The sequence below is a fragment of the Ciconia boyciana genome, chromosome 1 (genome assembly GCF_034638445.1).
Source record: "Ciconia boyciana chromosome 1, ASM3463844v1, whole genome shotgun sequence".
Lineage (NCBI taxonomy): Eukaryota > Metazoa > Chordata > Aves > Ciconiiformes > Ciconiidae > Ciconia > Ciconia boyciana.
Genome location: NC_132934.1, coordinates 152,975,671 through 152,995,350, shown reverse-complemented (window position 1 = coordinate 152,995,350; position 19,680 = coordinate 152,975,671). Strand labels below are relative to the sequence as shown.

Sequence of the window (19,680 nt, the reverse complement as noted above, 5' to 3'; positions counted from 1 at the left end):
GAATCTGCAGGGTTAATTTTCTTCAGACTTTTCTTAAAATAACCCTTTAACCTTCAATCATGTTTTTACTTACAAAGTGGTCTGCTGGACAGAGTTCGGTTGAGGCTGTTGCAGGAGATGATAGGAATTACTTTGCATTCTGACAAACCACTCTCTTCTCATTCTGCATGTTCTTTTTCTGGGATGTAGTAATTCCAAAAGTGCTTGCAAAATTATCTTATTACCAAATCCAGTTCCACCGTATACAATATTGCTTCTATGCTAGAAGACAGACTGGCAAGACTTTGTTAGAAGCTGCATTATCAGGAAACTGTTTTGTTTTTCAGTTGCCTTCTGTTGTTGCATCACTCCTATTGCTCTCTCTTTCACAAGTAAAGAAAACATAGACAGATTGCATCAGAAAATGGTACAGCACCTGGATTGAATGGGCTTTCTGCTCCTGAGGCAAAGAGTGCCTCAGCCCAACCTCTTTGATCTGAAACACCAAATTCAAAGGCACTACTGTTACATGAACTGGAGCAGTCAGCTTTTAGACAGATCTACTGCTTTGTCTGCAGAGGGCACTCCTTTCTCTAATTTTAGATGTACCGTGTCTTTTTCTGTGGCATGTCAAGTTACATAAAATGTTCATAATTGCCTGTATCACCAGTCTGTTTTACTGCTAAAATTCTGCAAGGGATTTTTTCTTTTTGGTAAAGTTTTGGGTTTGTTTTCATATGCAAGCAAAGGTCTGGTTCAAGAGTTCTGCGCTAAATGCAATCAGTAACCAAATAAGGCTATTTACCACATACTCTGTATGAAGAGAGCACTTACTTGGAAGAGTTTGTAGACAGATAAATAATAAATTTTGTTAAAGGGTGCTGCTGCTTTTGCTGTGCAAGTTTTATACTGCATTACTCCTTGATCCCACCAGTATCTGTTTGGAGGCATTCTGGAACTTCGTATTGATGAAGTTCTACTTTCATTTAGGTTTAATGATTGCTTGTAAGTTACAAAGAGTAGTCTTCCAAACTGATGATGTTTGGAAGACTGAGAATTTAAGTAGTAGTTATGTCCCTCAGTATAATTTTATTGTGTGCTTTACCTGGCCTTTTCCATATTTTGTTGAAGTCTTTAGAAGGAGAAAAAAAGACAAGTGTCAGGAACTTGCAGTATATTAATATGTGTTTGTTTTGAAAAGGAAGAGGAGTTGGTGCCAGGGAAGCTGTTTGCAAACTTGTGGTTTAATTTTTACATGCTGTTATGCACACCGTATGTTGGCCACAAAGTACAGGATTATTTGTATTGCTGTGATTGCTGTAGGAGTAATTAACAAATGATTAGTAGAATTCCTTTGAGAAACTGAGCTGTCAATCATTTGCAAAGCTAAGTTAATAAAGTTATTTCTGCTTGTATACTTAAACAAACAAACAAACCAACCACACACACAAAAACACTGTGAAACCAGAGCATTATGAGCCTTTGATGAAAATGCAGGTGGGTGAGAAAAATGTTTGCACATCAGGTAAATGAGAAAATAGTAGGATACACTTAGGCAGAGACAAGTTGAAAATACCCTTAAAAAAACCCAACTCCTCTGTGTCCCCCGTCCTGTCCCCCAGTTGTTGAACATTTATGCTCTTTCCTAGTTAGTATGACATCTTTTATAGGTTGACTTTGACTTTGCTTCAAACTGAAGTGTGTGTTACTGTTCTTCCAGTTACATTTGCATTTCCTTGCCAATCAGTTTGTGCCGTATAGAAAGACGTAGCTTGCAGTTTCTGTGTAGAGACAGGTTGGTTCAGCTCCATGAATTAACTCTGGGACAGCACCACAGGAAATGTTAATGTAATTTAAAACTTTACAGGAGCATAGTGCGTACTCTTCCTTTCATGCAGATGTCTTAGTTGCAAGATAGCTATTTGTATTCATAGAATTAAATGAATAATATAAGGATGCTGGAGGCCATCTAATCTAAACTTACAATCAAACCAGGGCCAGCTTCAACGCACAGAGCCTTCAGTAGCTGAATTTTTCTGTGTATCTCCAGGGAACCTCCTAGGCAACCTGTTGCTGTACTTTACCTTTCTCATTGTGAATTTTTTTTCCTCATGTCTGGTTGGAATTTGCTGTGCAGCACCTTGTGACTGTTACCTCTTTTCTTTTTGTTGTCTTCTCTGTCATCTCTGTAACTCTCCATTTGATAACTGAAGGCAGGGATTAGATTCCTACAGATACACCCATCGTCCCACCTTAATCTTCTCTTCCACATGCTGAATGTGCCAAGCTCCCTCAGCTTCTTGTACATCATATGCTCTAGTACCCTAGCCATATTAGTGTCTTTCTGCTGGACTCTCTCCTGTTTGTTAATACCTCTATTGCACTGTGAGCCCCAAAGTTGAAGAGAGTAATGCAGGTACAGCTTAAAGAGTGCTGGAGTAAAAGGGAATAATCACTTCTTTTGTACTTCTTTCTGTACTCTTCCAAATGCAGCCCACGATGTGGTTAAGTCTTCATTAGCATAGGAGTATACTTCTGGGTCACGTTCAGCTTGTTGTCCACCTGCACCCCCAGGTCCTTTTCTGCACATCTGCTTCCTAACGTCTCAACCTTTGACCTCTGCTGTTGCATGGACCTATGTTGTCACAAGTGCAAGATTTTTGCATTTGTCTTTGGTGACTGCATAAAAGTTTTTAAGAAACAACACGATAGCATAAAGAATTACTTTATTTTTAAACATACCAGAAGAATGAAGTCTCTTGAGTGTATCTGAAGAGTTGATAGATTATCAAGATGACTAGGGAGAGTCTCATGGCAATACTATTCTTTATGAAATTGTCCTACAGAAGTATTGCTAGAAGTTGTTGTCTTAGGAAAAAATTGATAACATGAATGGCTAGAAATCATTGTGACCAGAGAATATCTACCTGTGAATTCTTAAAGGACCTAGCAATGGTACTTCTGTCCTGCTAACTCAGTATATGTATAATTTGACACGGTCTCCCACAACATCCTCCTCTCTAAATTGGAGAGATACAGATTCGATGGGTGGACTGTTCAGTGGATAAGGAATTGGTTGGATCGTCACATCCAGAGGGTAGCGGTCAACGGCTCAATGTCCAGATGGAGATCAGTGACGAGTGGTGTCCCTCAGGGGTCCGTACTGGGACCAGTGCTGTTCGATATTTTAATCAATGACATTGACAGTGAGATCGAGTGCACCCTCAGCAAGTTTGCAGATGACACCAAGCCAAGTGGTGCAGTTGACACGCCAGAAGGACGGGATGTCGTCCAGAGGGACCTGGACAAGCTGGAGAAGTGGGCCTGTGTGAACCTCATGAGGTTCAACAAGGCCAAGTGCAGGGTCCTGCACCTGGGTCAGGACAATCCTCGGTTTCAATACAGGCTGGGGGATGATGTGATTGAGAGCAGCCCTGCCGAGAAGGACTTGGGGGTACTGATGGACAAAAAGCTGGACATGAGCCAACAATGTGCGCTCGCAGCCCAGAAGGCCAACCATATCCTGGGCTGCATCAAAAGAAGCGTGGCCAGCAGGTCGAGGGAGGTGATTCTGCCCCTCTACTCTGCTCTGGTGAGACCCCACCTGCAGTACTGCGTCCGGCTCTGGAGCCCTCAGCACAAGAAGGACATGGAGCTGTTGGAGCGGGTCCAGAGGAGGGCCACAAAAATGATCCGAGGGCTGGAGCACCTCTCCTACGAGGATAGGCTGAGAGAGACAGTTGGGGTTGTTAAGCCTGGAGAAGAGAAGGCTGTGGGGAGACCTTATAGCAGCCTTCCCTTAATTAAAGGGGGCCTATAGGAAAGACGGGGACAGGCTTTCAGGCTTTTTAGCAAGGCCTGTTGTGACAGGACAAGGAGCAATGGTTTTAAGCTAAGGGAGGGCAGATTTAGACTGGATTTAAGAAATAAATTTTTTACAATGAGGGTGGTGAGGCACTGGAACAGGTTGCCCAGAGAGGTAGTGGAGGCCCCATCCGTGGAAACATTCAAGGTCAGGTTGGATGGGGCTCTGAGCAACCTGATCTAGTTAAAGATTTCCCTGCTCTTGCGGGGGGGTTGGACTAGATGAGCTGTAAAGATCCCTTCCAATCCAAAGCATTCTATGATTCATTCTATTCTATGATTCTATAATTCATATAGTACCAGAAGGATAGAAGGCAACATACCCTGCACCAGTTTTTGCAGGGCTCAGTTGACTGCAGATGAGTAAGTCAGACTTCTGTTAGACAAATCAGTTGAGTGCCTAACAGAGAAGAGTAGTAGACGACATATGGATAAATGTGATAATGGGCAGGAATTAACAGGGCTTTTCTAGAGGGAGGGGAAAAGCAAAGTTATGAAGTTACGTCTTTTCAAAGTCATGCTTTGAAAGAGTCAACAACCATGTGGATAAGGGTTATCTAATCAGTGTGATGTCCTTGGATTTCTTAAAAGTAACAACAAAAAAAACTTGGTTATCAAGGTCCTTAATCACCCTGTTAAAGAAACTAAGGTGTCATAGAATGGGGCAGTACTCCCATGGGTTAATAATTGGTGAAAATCAAACTAGATAGTGAGGACCCCAAGTGAGCTATTAGCACTCAAGAAAGGTCTTGAAGTCATTCTAGGTTATATTATGAAAATGTGGTATCGGTGTTTGGTGGGGAACAAGCAAATTGAATTTTGAGAATTATTTGGAAGGGAACAAGGGGAATAAAATAGAAAATTTGCTATGGAATTATACAATAACGTATAGCATTCTTTTGTCATAAATAATGTGTCCATCCCTGTCGCCTGCAAAAATAAATGTCAAAGGGTAGGAGAACTAGAAAGTGTATGGGCAACAAGAGCCGTCAAACGTAAGGAAAGGTGATCAAATAGATGAGGTATCTTAACTTTGGAAAGCAGTTACAACTCTTATTTTATACTAGAAATATAATCTTAAGATTGCTTTGTTGTTTTTAAAGCAATGAGAAGGAAGTTAAAGACATGTTGACCTCCAGGAAGCTGAAAAGAAGATACACAAGCACTAATAGCTAGGGTGGTTTATATCGCTTTACTGCATTCTGCAGAGAGGAAGAACGCACACAAAACAGGCCATGATAGCGATGGGTGTACTTGAAGGAACAGGAAGGCGTAACAGACTTATGTTATGAACTAGATAGCTGCTGACTTTCTGAGAGAGCACTGGAAAGTTAGTTAATAATGGAAGAAAAACAGGCTACTGCATCCTATTCAAATTTGCGGGACTGAGAATAGGGTCTTGTGTGAAACTATCAGTTTGATGTGGTGTATTAATAGCAGCTAGGAAATACAAGCCTTTTGGAAAGCAAGGGCTTAAACAAGATTTGAGTTGTCCCTAAATTTCTGTAGACTACCTAAATGCGTAAGAGGGATGGTAGGCATCAAGGACTCGTTAGGGCCTTCCTGATACAACCGTTGTAAAAATGCTTACTTATTGCTTCTGTATTGGATAATGGGAAAAAGAAAGGAAAAGGAATGGAAATTGGGCCAAGTCCTTCTGGCCTCATTGGCCCCTTTAAAAGTGATCTGAGGGAAAGAACTGCTAAACTTCTCACCTGACAACCAAATGACAGAAGTTTCAGCAAAATAAATGTCTCTGGTATTTTAAGACTTGTTTGTCCCATTATTCTTTTTCTGTAGTCAGTCTTTGTTGCTTCTTTTTTTGTTTGCTTTGTTGGTTTGTTTTTGGGGTGGGTTTTTTTTTGTTTTGTTTTGTTTTTTGTTTGTTTCTTTGTTTTAAACTATGGCATGAAGCATCAAATTGCTAGAGGTTACCTGGCTTGGTATTTTTGTAGTTGAGTTTTTGTTTTACATGGCTTAGGACTTGTTTACTTATCAATGGTGGTTGTGGATGGCTTATGAACAGGAAGAGAGCAGCTTTCCCTGCAGCGTTGGTCTACTGTATTGCATGTATTTTGCTCAAATAGTGGATTCTTGATGACTTTTGTTCTTTAATTCCCTGCCTTCAGCTGAGAGGGGGCACTTAGAGGAAAGTTGAGAATATTCTCTTGGAAAGGCCTGTGCTAACGAAATTTTATCTCCTGTAGACCAGCATGCCTCAGAAGGGTATGTCATATGCTGGGGCATTGGGCATGTTTTTCAGGTGGTGCGGGAAAAGATTTCAATAACCACAAAGGATAGGGGTAGAAGAGGAGGGAATTATGCTTTCTGTCAGATGCCCATTATCTCTATTACTCTGCTTTGAGAGAAAAATTGGAATAAAAGGAATTAAAACATGTTCATACTAGATCACTGACCTGTAAGGTTACATAGGATAAAGTTTGAGAGAACATACTGTGAATGTTAATTTCTTTTTTTGCTTCGAATGTGTAAATGCTATGTTTATATTGACTCTCTATGCAGTTCAGAGCTTATTAATACGCATTGGTAGTATAGATGAAACTGTAATTGCTAAAATAATACAATGTGGCTGACCTGAAGCTATCTACTTGTATTTGTTTTAGGGGTTGTTTCTCTATTGGCTGTTCATCCTTCTACAGTAAATACGCTTGGAAAACAGCTCCTGCCAAAAACATTCGGACAGTCTAATGTCAACATTGCACAACAAGTGGTAAGGAGACTTTGCGGGGTTTTTTTATTGCTTGTACTATTGCTTACACATACTGTAAATCTGACTTATAGCTTGATAGTTGGTATCATTTGTCATGGGCAGATAGTCTAAGCTTGTTTTCTAATGTTAATAGGCTTATGTTAAAACAAATGTTCTTTTGCATAAAGAAATGCAAAGATTACTTTCAAATCAACATGCAGATATCTGAATATTCAGGTGGTTTTATCTTTTGCTAGTCTTGCCACTTAAAATCAGTGGCTCTTTCAGATTCTGCTTTGAAATCTGGCATAGGGAAATGTAAATGAAGTCCATTAGCACATCTTTATTGAGATTGAAGTTAAGTGGAACAAAACTGAAAACAGAGCTACATTTCTTAGTGCTTAATTTAGATATCCTTTTGCTTGAATACTTACTGTGAGCTTTGTGCGAGGTACATGAAATTAGAGGTTTCAAAGAATCTAATAATGCAATCAGTAATACAGTAGGTTATGAGAAGCCACTTTTACAGTGTTCAAAATTAAAATTTGGTGACCTGAAAAGAGCTGGTCTCAGTTCATCTTCTGGAAAGCAACTGTAATGCATAAACATCTGAAATGGAATGTGTTATATTTGGGTTTCTTCTTGATAGGAAAGCAGTTTCCCATCTGCCTTTCCCAGCTCTAAGCTCTAAGGAGTGTTTTATAACTGAGGCTGCCTGAATGTATAAACTGTACCACTTCAACTGTACAGATGTTGCGATGGTCTAGTCCCTCTGCAATAGGCAGTGTATCTGTATAACTGCTTATTAACTATACTTTGAAGCTGTTACCATGCTCAGATAGCTGCTCTGGTATAACAGTCCGTTTGAAGAGGGAAACAAAGAAAAAAAAATCCTCAAACCTTTACATCCTCTCATGTTCTTAATTGAATTGCAGATCCAGTATCACTATGTTTAAGTCTTGAGCTTCACATAGTTTGAGGAGACTGAGACAGACTGAAGATTATTGCGTAATGAAGTGTGGGTATAATTGCAGATCATTCACTGTGCTGTATTTCCAACAGCGGTGGTGAATTAACTACTTCCAGAAGCCACTTGGAAGTTAAGAGGATAGCGAAATGAGTTTAACTGAATGAAATTGCTCCTTCAGTAGGAGGCATTTTATCAATAAATTTCCAAACAAGGAAATTCAGAGTAGTTAGGCATTATTTTAATTTAAAATCAGTAACCAGCAGTAGCAGGAGAGTGTTTTAACTATAGATCATAGGCCATAATGGCACAGAGGAGGTCCCTTCTGGGCATTATTGTGAGGCTGTGTACATACTTGAGTTTAATGTTGAAAGTGAAATGTTCTTTCAGGTAACTTACAAAATCTTTTCTTAAAATACCAAAACCAGGGGATAATAACGAAATTACAAATTATCTGATGCTTTTTTTAACTTTCAACAGTGAGTAAATTAATGTTTTCAACAATGTTTATATACATATAAAATGAATTCTTGTGTCTTCCGTCACAAGTTTAAATTGACAAATGCTCATATATATTGTCTATGATTTAAATTAACATGGTAACATTATTTAAAAAATACGATTCCGACATAATAACTACTCTTAATGGCGGTTTTGTTAGTATGATTACTGTGGGAAATTCTCATTTGCAGTTGTCATTTTTCAGCACTTTAACTCTTCCTCTGAACATATTAGCATTAATTTTTTTGTGAAATAAAGGGCCCATATCAACATATTTATATTGGCTGTTATCAGTACAAAATTAGATGCTTAGTTGTATGTTGCTAAAGAAGATACGGAGCTTTTATTTTGTGTATATATAGAGAGAAGTTTTGGATAAATTTCTCTTGACTTTACAGTTGTGAAGGATAGCAAGAACTGTAAAAAAATTAACCTCTAGAACCCTGAAAATTAAGAGGAGATACATTTTCTGCCAATGAGCAGAAAATGCTCTTGGGAAGCAAAGTTGGCTTGTGACCCTGCTCAACTTTCTAACCTTTGAGTGGTAAAACCAGGTTTTTAATACTTAATTTTTTGAGCTTGTATTCTTTGTTCAAGTAGTCTGATTTCTTTTTCTTAACACTGTCCCCATATAAGTTTTTCTGTTGAGTACAGTGAAGTGGAGTGTGTGGGCTGTCTTGCGGTTTTCTCCGTTGTCCTGATCTTATTAATTACCAAGGAGCTAAACTGTAATCTTGTTCTCTTTTGAAATCAGGAAACTTAAGACAAACAGCAGGCACTTCTTTTTCTACTTTTCCTCCCCCCTCCCAGTCCCTCTGTTTTCTCTAAAACCATCTGCTCTAATTCTATATATAAGCTTTCATTTTAGGATGTTCCCAGTGACTTAATACTGCTTCACTCTTTCATTCATGCTCTTTTCATTCAAAGTCATGGCTGTTTATGCGAGTAAAAGTTAGGGGCATTAACATTCCTATTAAGGAGCCAATAATACTAAGTAAATCCTTAGAAGATTTTGAAACCCTAGGCTGTCGGATCTTCCTTAATAGTGATACATTAAAGCATATAATTCTGCCTAGTTTGCAGACTTTTTTGAGTTAGAATGGGAATGCAGAGCAGGTTTTGAACGTACTAAACAAACTTCACTTTTCCGCTCTAGAAATGAGGCTGTGAATTTGTACACACTTCCATTTATTTCTTTGTACTGTTGAGTGTTTGAAGACACTACTGAGCGCAGTAGATGTCCAGGGTTTGCTGCTGCCAAATGGTTTGTTTTTCTCCCAGCTGTCATTCCACCCCCTCCCCTGTATTGGCTTGGTTCTCATCTTACTGCACAGTCATACAAGTTCTAGATGTGGCACCAGGGTGATGATGGGGCTGCTTGTGGAATTGGAAGCTAGGGAATAGAGTGGGACCCTCTGATTTTAGCCTCTGCGAGCAAGATGTTGAATCATCTCTTCCAGTCCTCTGTAACTGCATCCTAGGGAATAAAAACTGTCTAACAGCTTTCCTCTGTCCTCTGTATTGTCTACATTACTTGAATAGCACACGGGTGGTTTTTGCAGTCTTTTGAGACTTTTGGTGAACCAGACCAGTCAACAGCAGAACTGATAGTATTTTTTTCTTGGGGAGAAAGTGAGCTGGTTCACAGGTGTCCTGTGCCTGTTCGGCATCTCCCACCCTCATTCTGTTTCTCACAATCAGACGTTTTGGTTATGAAAAGTAATAGAGGAGATTAGTTGGCTTTCCATAAGAATTAGAAACATTTTAAGTATGGAACAAAGCTACTGGAAAGGGGAGGAGGACCTAAGATTTTCCAGCTGTCAGAGGTAGATGTAACAAACTTGTATGTTAACTACTCAGACACATGGCGTAATATAAAGAGACAGTATTTGGGAAAAAACGTAGCTGTTTGTCCTTCCAGGCAGCTGAAATCATGAACATCTAATAGTCACTAGACTACCTTTTGCATTCTACATTTAAAGGTTATTCAAATTTTGGTTCATTTTAAATTTCACACATAAAATGTTTCATTTTGGGTTTTCAGTTTTTCTATTTTACTCTTGTTGAGGCTAAATTATTGAAGCTAGCCTGAGGAGGAAACTTACAGTTTTGTTGGTGAGGCAGAATGTGGCCGCAGGAAAATATAGCAAGCTTGTGGGTGGTTATGAGTTTAGGTTCATTTGATGTTTGTTTCACTTACCTGATGTCAGGGGTGCCACCTACTGTTTCCACTGGGAGGTAAATGTACCCCCCAAAAGTAGGCATATCTTTCTACAAATAGAAATCTGTACAGTATCATTTTGTTCTCCTTAAATATGAAACTTTCTCTAGAAAGTTACATCTATAACATTTCAGAGATAAAAAACATCATCTGCAAAAGTGGGAGTTCTGCTTCAGCTAGTTTCACAGATAATGAGAGCATGGCTCTGTGTGCGAACGTACATATTACTCATGATCAAATTAGCACATCTTCAGGACTGCTTACCTGTAAGCTGGAAGACTGTGATCAGCTGAGTGTGTGCTCGTAACATGTTCAGCATGGAATGGTTTTGCCTAAAATGGTCTCACTCATGACAGTGATAAAGAAAGTTGGCCCTTACTCTTCCTCACCTCTAACATACTTGTATTTTGGTTTTGACTCTGTAGTGATAGAGACTGACTGCAGGAGAGAATTTGGCCTTTCTTGCAACAGCTTTGCATTCTCTCTCTGCCTTTACTGTTTTTCAGACATTCTTGTTTCATATGTTCATATTTCAACTGTAATTTACTGCAACTTCTTTATACATAGTCTGGTAGGGTTTGGGTTTTTTTCCTCCTTTTTTCCCTTTTTCTTTTGGGGGGGAGAGGGCATGTGTGTTTTGATCTCATCTAAGTTAGTGTTGAACAGTGTTAAGAAATCCAGCAAGCATGAAAAGCTTATTTAAGCAGGATAAAACATAAATGCTCATTACTTAGGGGGTGCTCTAACTATATAATCTGTAGTCTGAAGGGTTTTGTGCTAGTGTGTACAAGTTCAATGCATCTAATAGAAGTAGGTAGAAAAAGAGTGTTACTGTTGTTTGGATAATACTGTTGTTTGGATAATCATTTGAATCGTGCAGCATATGAATATCTTAGAATACTTATGATAATTTTCCAAATTATTTTATCTTTACTGTAGGTTATTGGTACACCTCAGAGACCTTCAGCGCCAAATACTATCCTGGTAGGAAGTCCACATACACCTAACACACATTTTGTATCACAGAACCAGACTGCAGATTCTTCGCCATGGTCTGCTGGGTGAGCAAAATAAAAGTTACAAAGGATTAATAAATTTTTTGGAACTTTTGTTCTAAGTGTTCACTGTGATAGTATATGTACTCTTCAGGCTAGCAGTGTGAGACAGTCAATCTGTTTACCTTTCCATCAAGAGCACTTCAACATTAAAGTATATTGTATTAAAATCGGGAATGGTCACGCAAGAATGAAGATCCCTCATTTGTCGTAAAAGGAACCAGAATATTGTCTGTCAACTCTGACAGATATTTTCACATTACTTACATTTAGAGAATTTAGCTCCTAAAGGACACAGGAATTCATCTGACTTGATTCAGTTTTTAATTTGGCATTTCTGTTTTGCTGGTGTATTTCCAAAAAAATACAGTACCTTTCAGATTGAACAAGTGTATCGGGAAGTATAATTTGAAATAAGAATGTAGTCCTTATTGGGAAAAAGTATTAAATACAATGAATGCATTCTTTTGGTGTCTTTTCCAATGCAAGCTTGTTTTTAAGGGTCTCTTGTTAAATGCAGTTGCTTTAAGACTAAATTTATCATCAGTGTCTTGTTACACATAAATAGATTTCTACTTTGGAATTATACAGTGAAATGAGATGTAGAGACTTGAGAGTTCCATTGCTGATACTAATTTTGTTGATACTTATATTTTTTCTCAAGTTACAAGGAACTTATTATTTAAAAGATATGCAGAAAACTTTGTTATACTTCTTGTATCTTGTAACTTTGAAATTTTCATAGCAACTTCATATACTGTATAACTTCAAATCTGTGTTTTAGTAATAGTGTAGTGTTTAGTGAGTTCAACCAACATCAGATTTCATCGGTTCAGTCAGTATCAGACTTACATAGAAAATGCTCAATCAATCTAATTTTTTGTGGTCAAACTAGATGGGCTATTTAAGGGGGGGGGGAACCCACAAAAAAAAGTTATCTCCTGTAATTCACTTTTCCTATTTTAGCATTTATCCCCCTATTGCTTCTTGTCTTGAAGATTGGAAAGTTTTCTTTATTGACTTCTTCAAGGAATATCCCTATTTGTTAACTTACCTGCTACTGGAGCTAGCAGAGTTGCCAAAAGAATGAATTTGTACTGTGTTTCAGCATCAAGATACTAGAATTGTTAATTATTGTAAATTGTAGGGGAAAAAAATTATAGGAAAAAATGTTGGGAAGGGAAGGGGTGAGAAGCAGAAGAAAAGGAAAGGCTTGTTTTTTTACAGCAGTGTGCCTGTATTTGAAAAAGAGACATTAAATATTCCAAAGTTCAAATCTTCTTAAAATATATATTATACATATATTTAGGAAGCGGAACAAAAAAGGAGAGAAGAATGGCAAGGGTTTACGTCATTTCTCTATGAAGGTTTGTGAGAAGGTACAAAGAAAAGGAACCACCTCATACAATGAGGTGGCAGACGAGTTGGTTGCAGAATTCAGTACCACTGATAATCACATTTCACCAAATGAATCAGTAAGTATATGGGAGGTCAATTACATGTGAACTGAATGGGGGAAGAGAAATTTCCTTTGAGACTTTTGTATTTCTTTTCCTACTGCTAAATGAAACAGTTCAAACATTACCCGAGTTTACCCATTTACTGTAATATATTTATTTTCAAATATTTTTGTCACAGGTATGTTTTTGATTAATGCACTATGTCTACAGCAGGCTTATGACCAGAAGAATATTAGACGACGTGTCTATGATGCCTTAAATGTCCTTATGGCCATGAACATTATCTCTAAGGAGAAGAAGGAAATCAAATGGATTGGTCTACCTACTAACTCGGCTCAGGAATGTCAGAATTTAGAGGTATACGTATTAGGAAATTCACAATGGCTTTGTGTTTGAGTAAATGTTTACAGCTTTAATATGTTCTGATACAACATGGTGCATGTGATCTTCTGAGATAGCAGGGTACAATAGTATGGTCCCTTTTGACTTTTTTTTTTTTAAATTTGTATTTACAGAACACACATTTAAACATCCAGATTGCTTAAATATATTTTTTTAAATTCATCTATGTCAAAATACAGCTCTGTCACCGCTTTTACAGTATATGTGAAATGGTTCTGAGTGGAAGTTAATCAAACGGAAAGATTAATGGGTATTTCCAACATTGTGATAGTGGTGCTCAAGAGTCAGGAAGATTATTTTCTCCGGATGCCAGACAAATAATACATCTGTGATGACAGATGTTGCATATAGATCAGTATATATAAGCATTGCTCCTTCTTTGTTGCTGCAGGTCTTATGTATTTCTGACATTTGTCTTACATGAACATGTCAGACTTTTCTACTGCATGCCTTGGGTAAGAAGTGAAATTGTTTACACTGAAAGGCATTCATGCGTTCTGACGGGGTTTTTTTGAGTATCCTGAGATTTGCAGCATAGTAAAGTTATCGAGGTTTACTGAAGTCAATTCACTGTATCAGAATAGAATGAGACTTCGTATTTGTTCTTAGTAAGTCTAAATTCCCTTCAGCGGGACTGAAAAATCGGTGTAGAAGCTGACAAATTGGAAAAAAAAAAAAAGTTTTGGAATCTATCTAGAGAGGGCTAATTCTATGGAGATTTTTGTTTGATACTGATAACTGATTTTTCAGTTAGTACTGTAATTGCTATCTAGATGAAGAAAATATAGGGTATCTAATCAATCTGAGTTGTATTTAAATATTTATCATCCCAAGTGAAAATTATTAGTTAAGGTAAGAGAGTGATAATTGGAGCATAAATAGTACGGTGAGTATGGAAAGTGAAGTGGTTTAAAGATGACGGTGCTGTGTGCTAAATAGGCAACCAGCTAGCTGGAGGGATTTTTAAAGTAGATCTCTTTGGATCTGTCTCACAAAGTATGGCATGCCAGTAATGTTGGAGCAAAAGAAGAAGTGTGGTACATTCAGCTGGGTTTGATGTCATGATTGATAATGTCCTAAAGAAGAGTAGGATAACACTAGTACTGGAGTAAAAAAAGCAACTTAGAACATAATAATGCACAGTGAAGGTTCATGAGTTTAAGATGGGAACAATAACTTCTGATAACCAAAGTGAGAACTTGTTAATCGAATGTCACCAGAGGAGGAAAGAGTTCTGTTAACCATTGAATAATTGAGCCACAAGTGTAATATAGTCTTGAAAATCGCAAAAATCCTAAGATGTGTTGAGCTTACTTGAGGAAATTGCAGGATTCCTCCCTTCCCAGTTACTGCTTCATGAGTATTCTAGCTCCTGTTTCTGCAAGCTCTATTGACATTTAAATTATTAGTGACATTACCTGACAGGTTTTGCAGTAAGATTCTTTCTAATGAGTTTGTGGAGGCTAATGTTTAATTTATGAGATTATCAAGCCTAATAAACTTTTTTTACTATTCCATCTGATATTGCTTAGCTTCACCCTTAAACTGTTGAAAAGCCAAATAGTTTATCAGGTAATATAGGACTTTGAGGGGTTCCCCATCAAGTATTTAGTATTTTAAGTCATTTTAAACTTGTGCTCTGTGTGTAAATTAGAATATTAGATTTGGTAAAATATGTCCCGATAATGCGAAAAGAGAGGGTGTGGAGCAATTAATAAGGTCTGTATCTTGAAGTAATATGGAAAGCAATGTAGTTTACATGCATGTGATAGGAAAAAATCTCAGGTGAGTTGTGGTAAGTTTCTGGGGGGCAGGCGGTTATTTTCTAATGCTGAGTTACAAGACTTGATCCTATCTTTTTTTTTTTCATTTTTTTTTTAAATATAACATAATGGCTTTTTGCAGTTTTTTCAACTGTGTACAGTTCTGTTTGGGGTTTTTTTTTTTCCACCAAAAACAAACAGAAAACTGCATTCACATAAATTTTTAACTCCAGTCATTTTCTTGTTAGTTGTATATTTTAAGGACCTAAGAACAAAAGCTGATGTTCAGGCCAGTGGTCTGTCTATCCAGTATCTTGCCTGACAGTAGCAGTTACCTAGGAAGGAGTATAAGATTAGAGAAAGTATTTAGTGATGTTTTCTCCTGTTACTTGTGGTTCAGGCATAACCTGAGGCAGATGCAGTATCCTTATATTTAATAGCCCTCAATTAATTTTTCTTCCACAAATTTTTTACTTTGTACAAAGTTTGCTTTTAATATTGAGTCATTTGTGGCAGTGAGTTTCAGGTGCATTAGAAGCTTGTTAGGAAGTACCTTTTGTTTGGTTTTGAACATACTGTATTTGGTCGATATTCTCTGTTCTTTGGTTTGGTTTGGGGTTTTTTTGTTTTGTTTTGGTTGGGGTTTTTTTTGATTGCAAGTGATGGTGACCTGGTCATTCCTTATTAACTTTCTCCATCCTATTCATGGTGTTATAGGTATCTCCCATGTTCTCTCCCATTATTTCATTCTCCTTTCTGTAGAGTCCTAATTTATTCATTATTCCCTTGTATGGAATCTGTTTTGTAGTATTGATTATCCTGATTGCTCTTTTGTATGGTCTTTTTGAAATAGGAACACCAGACCTACAGAATTCAAGATGTAAACATTCTGGTTCATACACTGATGTAGTGATAATTTCTGTTTTGTTCTCTGTTCCTTGCCTAATAATTCAAATTTTTGGCTGCTGTGGTATACTGAGCTGATGGTTTTTGTAGATACTGTGATTTATAATCTCTACTGAATGCCATTTTATTTCTAAAATATGCATGATGAGATTGTTTTCTCATACGTACCATATTACGTTTACCAAAAGTAATTTTGATGATGTAATCACTCAATGCTACAAGACACTTCGAGTGTGCTTTATGATGAGCTCTCTTTTTACTATGCCAGGTAACCCAGCATTGTCAGCAGATTCAATCACCTTGCTGTTCATCCCCTTATTCTGATCCTCTATAATTCGAATAACAGTCTTTAAATTAAGTCCTTGTGGGAATCTGCTGGTGAGCTTCCTCCACTGAGAAAGCTGTTTATTTCCTACCATTTTGTCTCCTACCTTTTATGTTATTATTTAGTATGTATTTAATACTGTGAGGACTTAACCTTGGGCTCCATAGCAGCTTCATTTCTTTAAGCATCTTTGATGGATCTTCTCCAATACCTCCAATATCAGTAGACTACATCAAGTGGATCCTTCTGGTCTACATGCTCTTTGCCTCCTTGAGAGAATTTGGATAATTCTTTGAGGCATAATTTCTGTTTGCAAAGATGTTTTTATCCTCTCCCCGATATATTGTGCTTTATTCCCTAGTGTTGTAATTCTGCTCTTTGTTACAGTTTTCATCAGTAGTACTGATGTGAGTCTTGATAGTTAGATCTCTGCAGAAGATATCTGCAGAAGATAGTTGGATATCTGCAGAATCTTAATGATTGACATCATATGTCCTACCTCCAGTTCTCTGGTATTGAAATTATTATAAGGGGAGAAGATGTTGATATAAAACGCTGCTTAAAACCAACAAACTAACCAATCTTTTTTCTGTCTTAAGGTGGAGAAACAGAGAAGACTTGAAAGAATAAAGCAAAAACAGTCTCAGCTACAAGAACTCATTCTACAGGTACAGTCAAGGTACTCTTGTCTATAGGGCAAGGTAACTTACATCTGTATTCCTGTTGTTTTATCCCAGAGAGGGATGGGAAGCTTCTAAGAAGACTAGAGGTGGATTTCAGGATAAGGCATATGCAGTTTTAATTTAGCACTGTAGTTTAGCTGGGACCATGCTGTTGGCCATTGCTATTTGGGAAGCCAGCAACCTTCCATGAGTTGTGATGAATTCTTTTGCAGTTTCAAGTGTGTTTAAACAGGATTTATGCTGACAGGAGCTGTAATTCATACTGTACCCTCTGAATTTTCCAGTTCAGTTCTTGTATTTAGAATGTTTTTCCGTGTTAGAGTCCATAGATAAAATGATGTGACTGTAGAGGTCATCTCTCATAATGCTCTGTGCCTTGCCTTTCTGGGACATTGCCTCCCCTGCTGCCTAAGTGGCTTAACCGCTGGGAAACAGTTGCTGAACTCCTTCCCAGATTGCCCCTAGTACACTGGGGGGAAGCAGTAGTCTATCCCCTAAGTCACTGTGCTGCTGGTTCACGGAATGTATCCCTTACTAGTTGCATTACCTACGCAGTAGGAATGAGAATCTTGGGGAGGGCATGCAGAAAGAAAGTACAGGCACCTGTGGGACAGCAATCTTAACTGCTGTCTGATTTTTATCAGCCTCTGTGTTGGCTTTGGATTTTGTTTTTAATTCCTGTTTATTTCATTTGATTCCATGACCAGAAAAATACTTTTCCTTAGTTTGGTGGCTTACTGAAAGATTTATAACTTGAGTTTCAATAGTTAACTTGAGCTTTTAGTTCTTACAATTGCTAATCTTTAAAATATGAACATTGCATTCTGAAAAGCAGTTTTGGTAAGATGTGAGAGTAAAGTCACTAATCTTAGCTGAGTAATTCAGAAACCTAACGTCAGACATTCAAATCCCAAACGTTAACTGTTCTTTAGCATATAATTTCAGCAAAAATACAGTATTAATCATTCGACTGTTCTTGTGGAGTGCAGTAGCTAGCAGGGAATAGTAAACAGTGGAAGTAGGATGCTATATGAAAATTCCTTTTTCCAGTCATTGTTGTTCATTCTCTCAAGGATCTGTCCAAGGAACTGTCCTGATGTAGTTATTAAAATGTGATTATTTTTTTTTTTCCCCAGTTAAGTTTTATTGTGTTGTATTCTTCAATGCTATCATTTGTGTCTCTTCTTGCACCTTAACATGCAGGAATATGGTGAATGCTCTCTATCCTTTTCTGCATTTACTTGCTGCAACCATTGCTGGTATTCTTTATCCAAGGGATTTTTTTTTTGTTAACAGGATCTTAAAGGTTTAATTCATACTTTCATATCACTATTGCTTTTTCTAGCAAATTGCCTTCAAGAACCTTGTTCAGCGAAACCGTCAAGCAGAACAACAGGCAAATCGACCGCCACCTTCCAATTCTGTCATCCATTTGCCATTTATCATTGTGAACACCAGCAAGAAGACAGTGATTGACTGCAGTATTTCAAATGACAAGTGAGTTAACAACGTTTTCTGTCTGGCTTTTGGTACAGCTATGAGGTTTGTGTCCATGCTAAAGTGTTCATCTAGATTTGTTAAAAATGAAATACAAATAAATTTACTTGTGCCTTTTGTAGCTTGAGAACATGCATTTCAGGTAAAACTTAGTCATGTTGAATAGAAACAGAGTTTTATAGAGCTTTTTAATAAATAGAATAATTGTGTTCACATTTAATAACTTATTTAAGACTTACTATCTAGAGGTGTTAGAAGCAAAGTAAGGCAGCTCTGCTGAAGTTTGATATAATACTTTACCAAGTAGTGTTTTCCTTTGGCTTTAAGATGATGAAATGCAGCCAGCAGAATTGAAAATGGGTTTTGCTTTCAGAACTGCTGTTCTCTACTTTTGGTTCAAAAAGCTAGGTTTTTCATCTGCTAAATAAAAGCTGAATGTAGCAGTGATTTCATTTGCACTATTAGCTTACTAGAAACGCTTAAAAACATGAAAAAAAAATTACACCGTAGGGAGAGGAATGGGATTAAAGAAAAAATTATCGAACATACAAAATATTTAATTAAAACTCTGTATCTGTTAACCCTGTTAATGATTTATATAGTGTGTATAATTACAGTTTTAGTCGCTTGCTATCAAATACATAAATCTTGAAAAATGTTATTGCTTAATATGATGCGTCACTAACACGGTGTGTTAAGCTTTTGAAATGCTGCAATTCCAGAAACTGGAAAGGTAATTAAAGTAATTGAAGCTAATTGAGACATTTTTTCCTCTCCAGGTTTGAATATCTATTTAATTTTGACAATACTTTTGAAATTCATGATGATATAGAAGTACTAAAACGAATGGGAATGGCTTGTGGACTAGAATCTGGAAGCTGTTCAGCAGAGGACCTAAAAGTTGCAAGGAGTTTGGTTCCTAAAGCTCTGGAACCATATGTGACAGGTTAGTTACTCCAAGAAGAGTTGTTTTGTTTTCCTCCTTAATAAGGGACTCAAGGAAAAAAACATGAAAATATGTAAGATCATTTAATTTCCACTGGTTTGTGGTGAAGATTTCTAACAAGTTCTCAAATATATATGCTTTTTAGTGTACCTTAGGGAACAAATAACACAGAGATTCATAGAGAATGGGCTGTTGCTCTTCGCAGAACCACGTTTTGCATTATACCACACAAGTAGATCTTTGCAGTGTGTAATTCTTTTAAGACAGCAGTATTTATAGTTGATTCACCTGCAAAGGCAAAAGGTAGTAAGTGCAAACATGGTCATGGCTTCATTTTATATTGTTTTATCATTTTCATTATATAAGAATATTGAAGACATCTGACTTGCTCACTTCAAAAT

At 37.4% G+C, this 19,680-nt stretch overlaps 1 protein-coding gene across 3 annotated transcripts in view; it reads left to right on the top strand.

Annotated features, from left to right (window-relative positions):
- TFDP1 (transcription factor Dp-1) overlaps positions 1 to 19,680 on the top strand; it is a 56,577-nt gene that overhangs the window by 27,570 nt on the left and 9,327 nt on the right. For 2 of the 3 annotated variants that reach the window (XM_072849829.1, XM_072849828.1), the window contains exons 4-10: positions 6,468 to 6,574; positions 11,182 to 11,303; positions 12,607 to 12,772; positions 12,968 to 13,114; positions 16,753 to 16,821; positions 18,182 to 18,333; positions 19,113 to 19,279. In XM_072849829.1, the coding sequence (XP_072705930.1) occupies positions 6,468 to 6,574; positions 11,182 to 11,303; positions 12,607 to 12,772; positions 12,968 to 13,114; positions 16,753 to 16,821; positions 18,182 to 18,333; positions 19,113 to 19,279 (930 nt within the window). The remainder of the gene's footprint in view (positions 1 to 6,467; positions 6,575 to 11,181; positions 11,304 to 12,606; positions 12,773 to 12,967; positions 13,115 to 16,752; positions 16,822 to 18,181; positions 18,334 to 19,112; positions 19,280 to 19,680) is intronic. The other variant, XM_072849830.1, reaches the window with a different exon arrangement.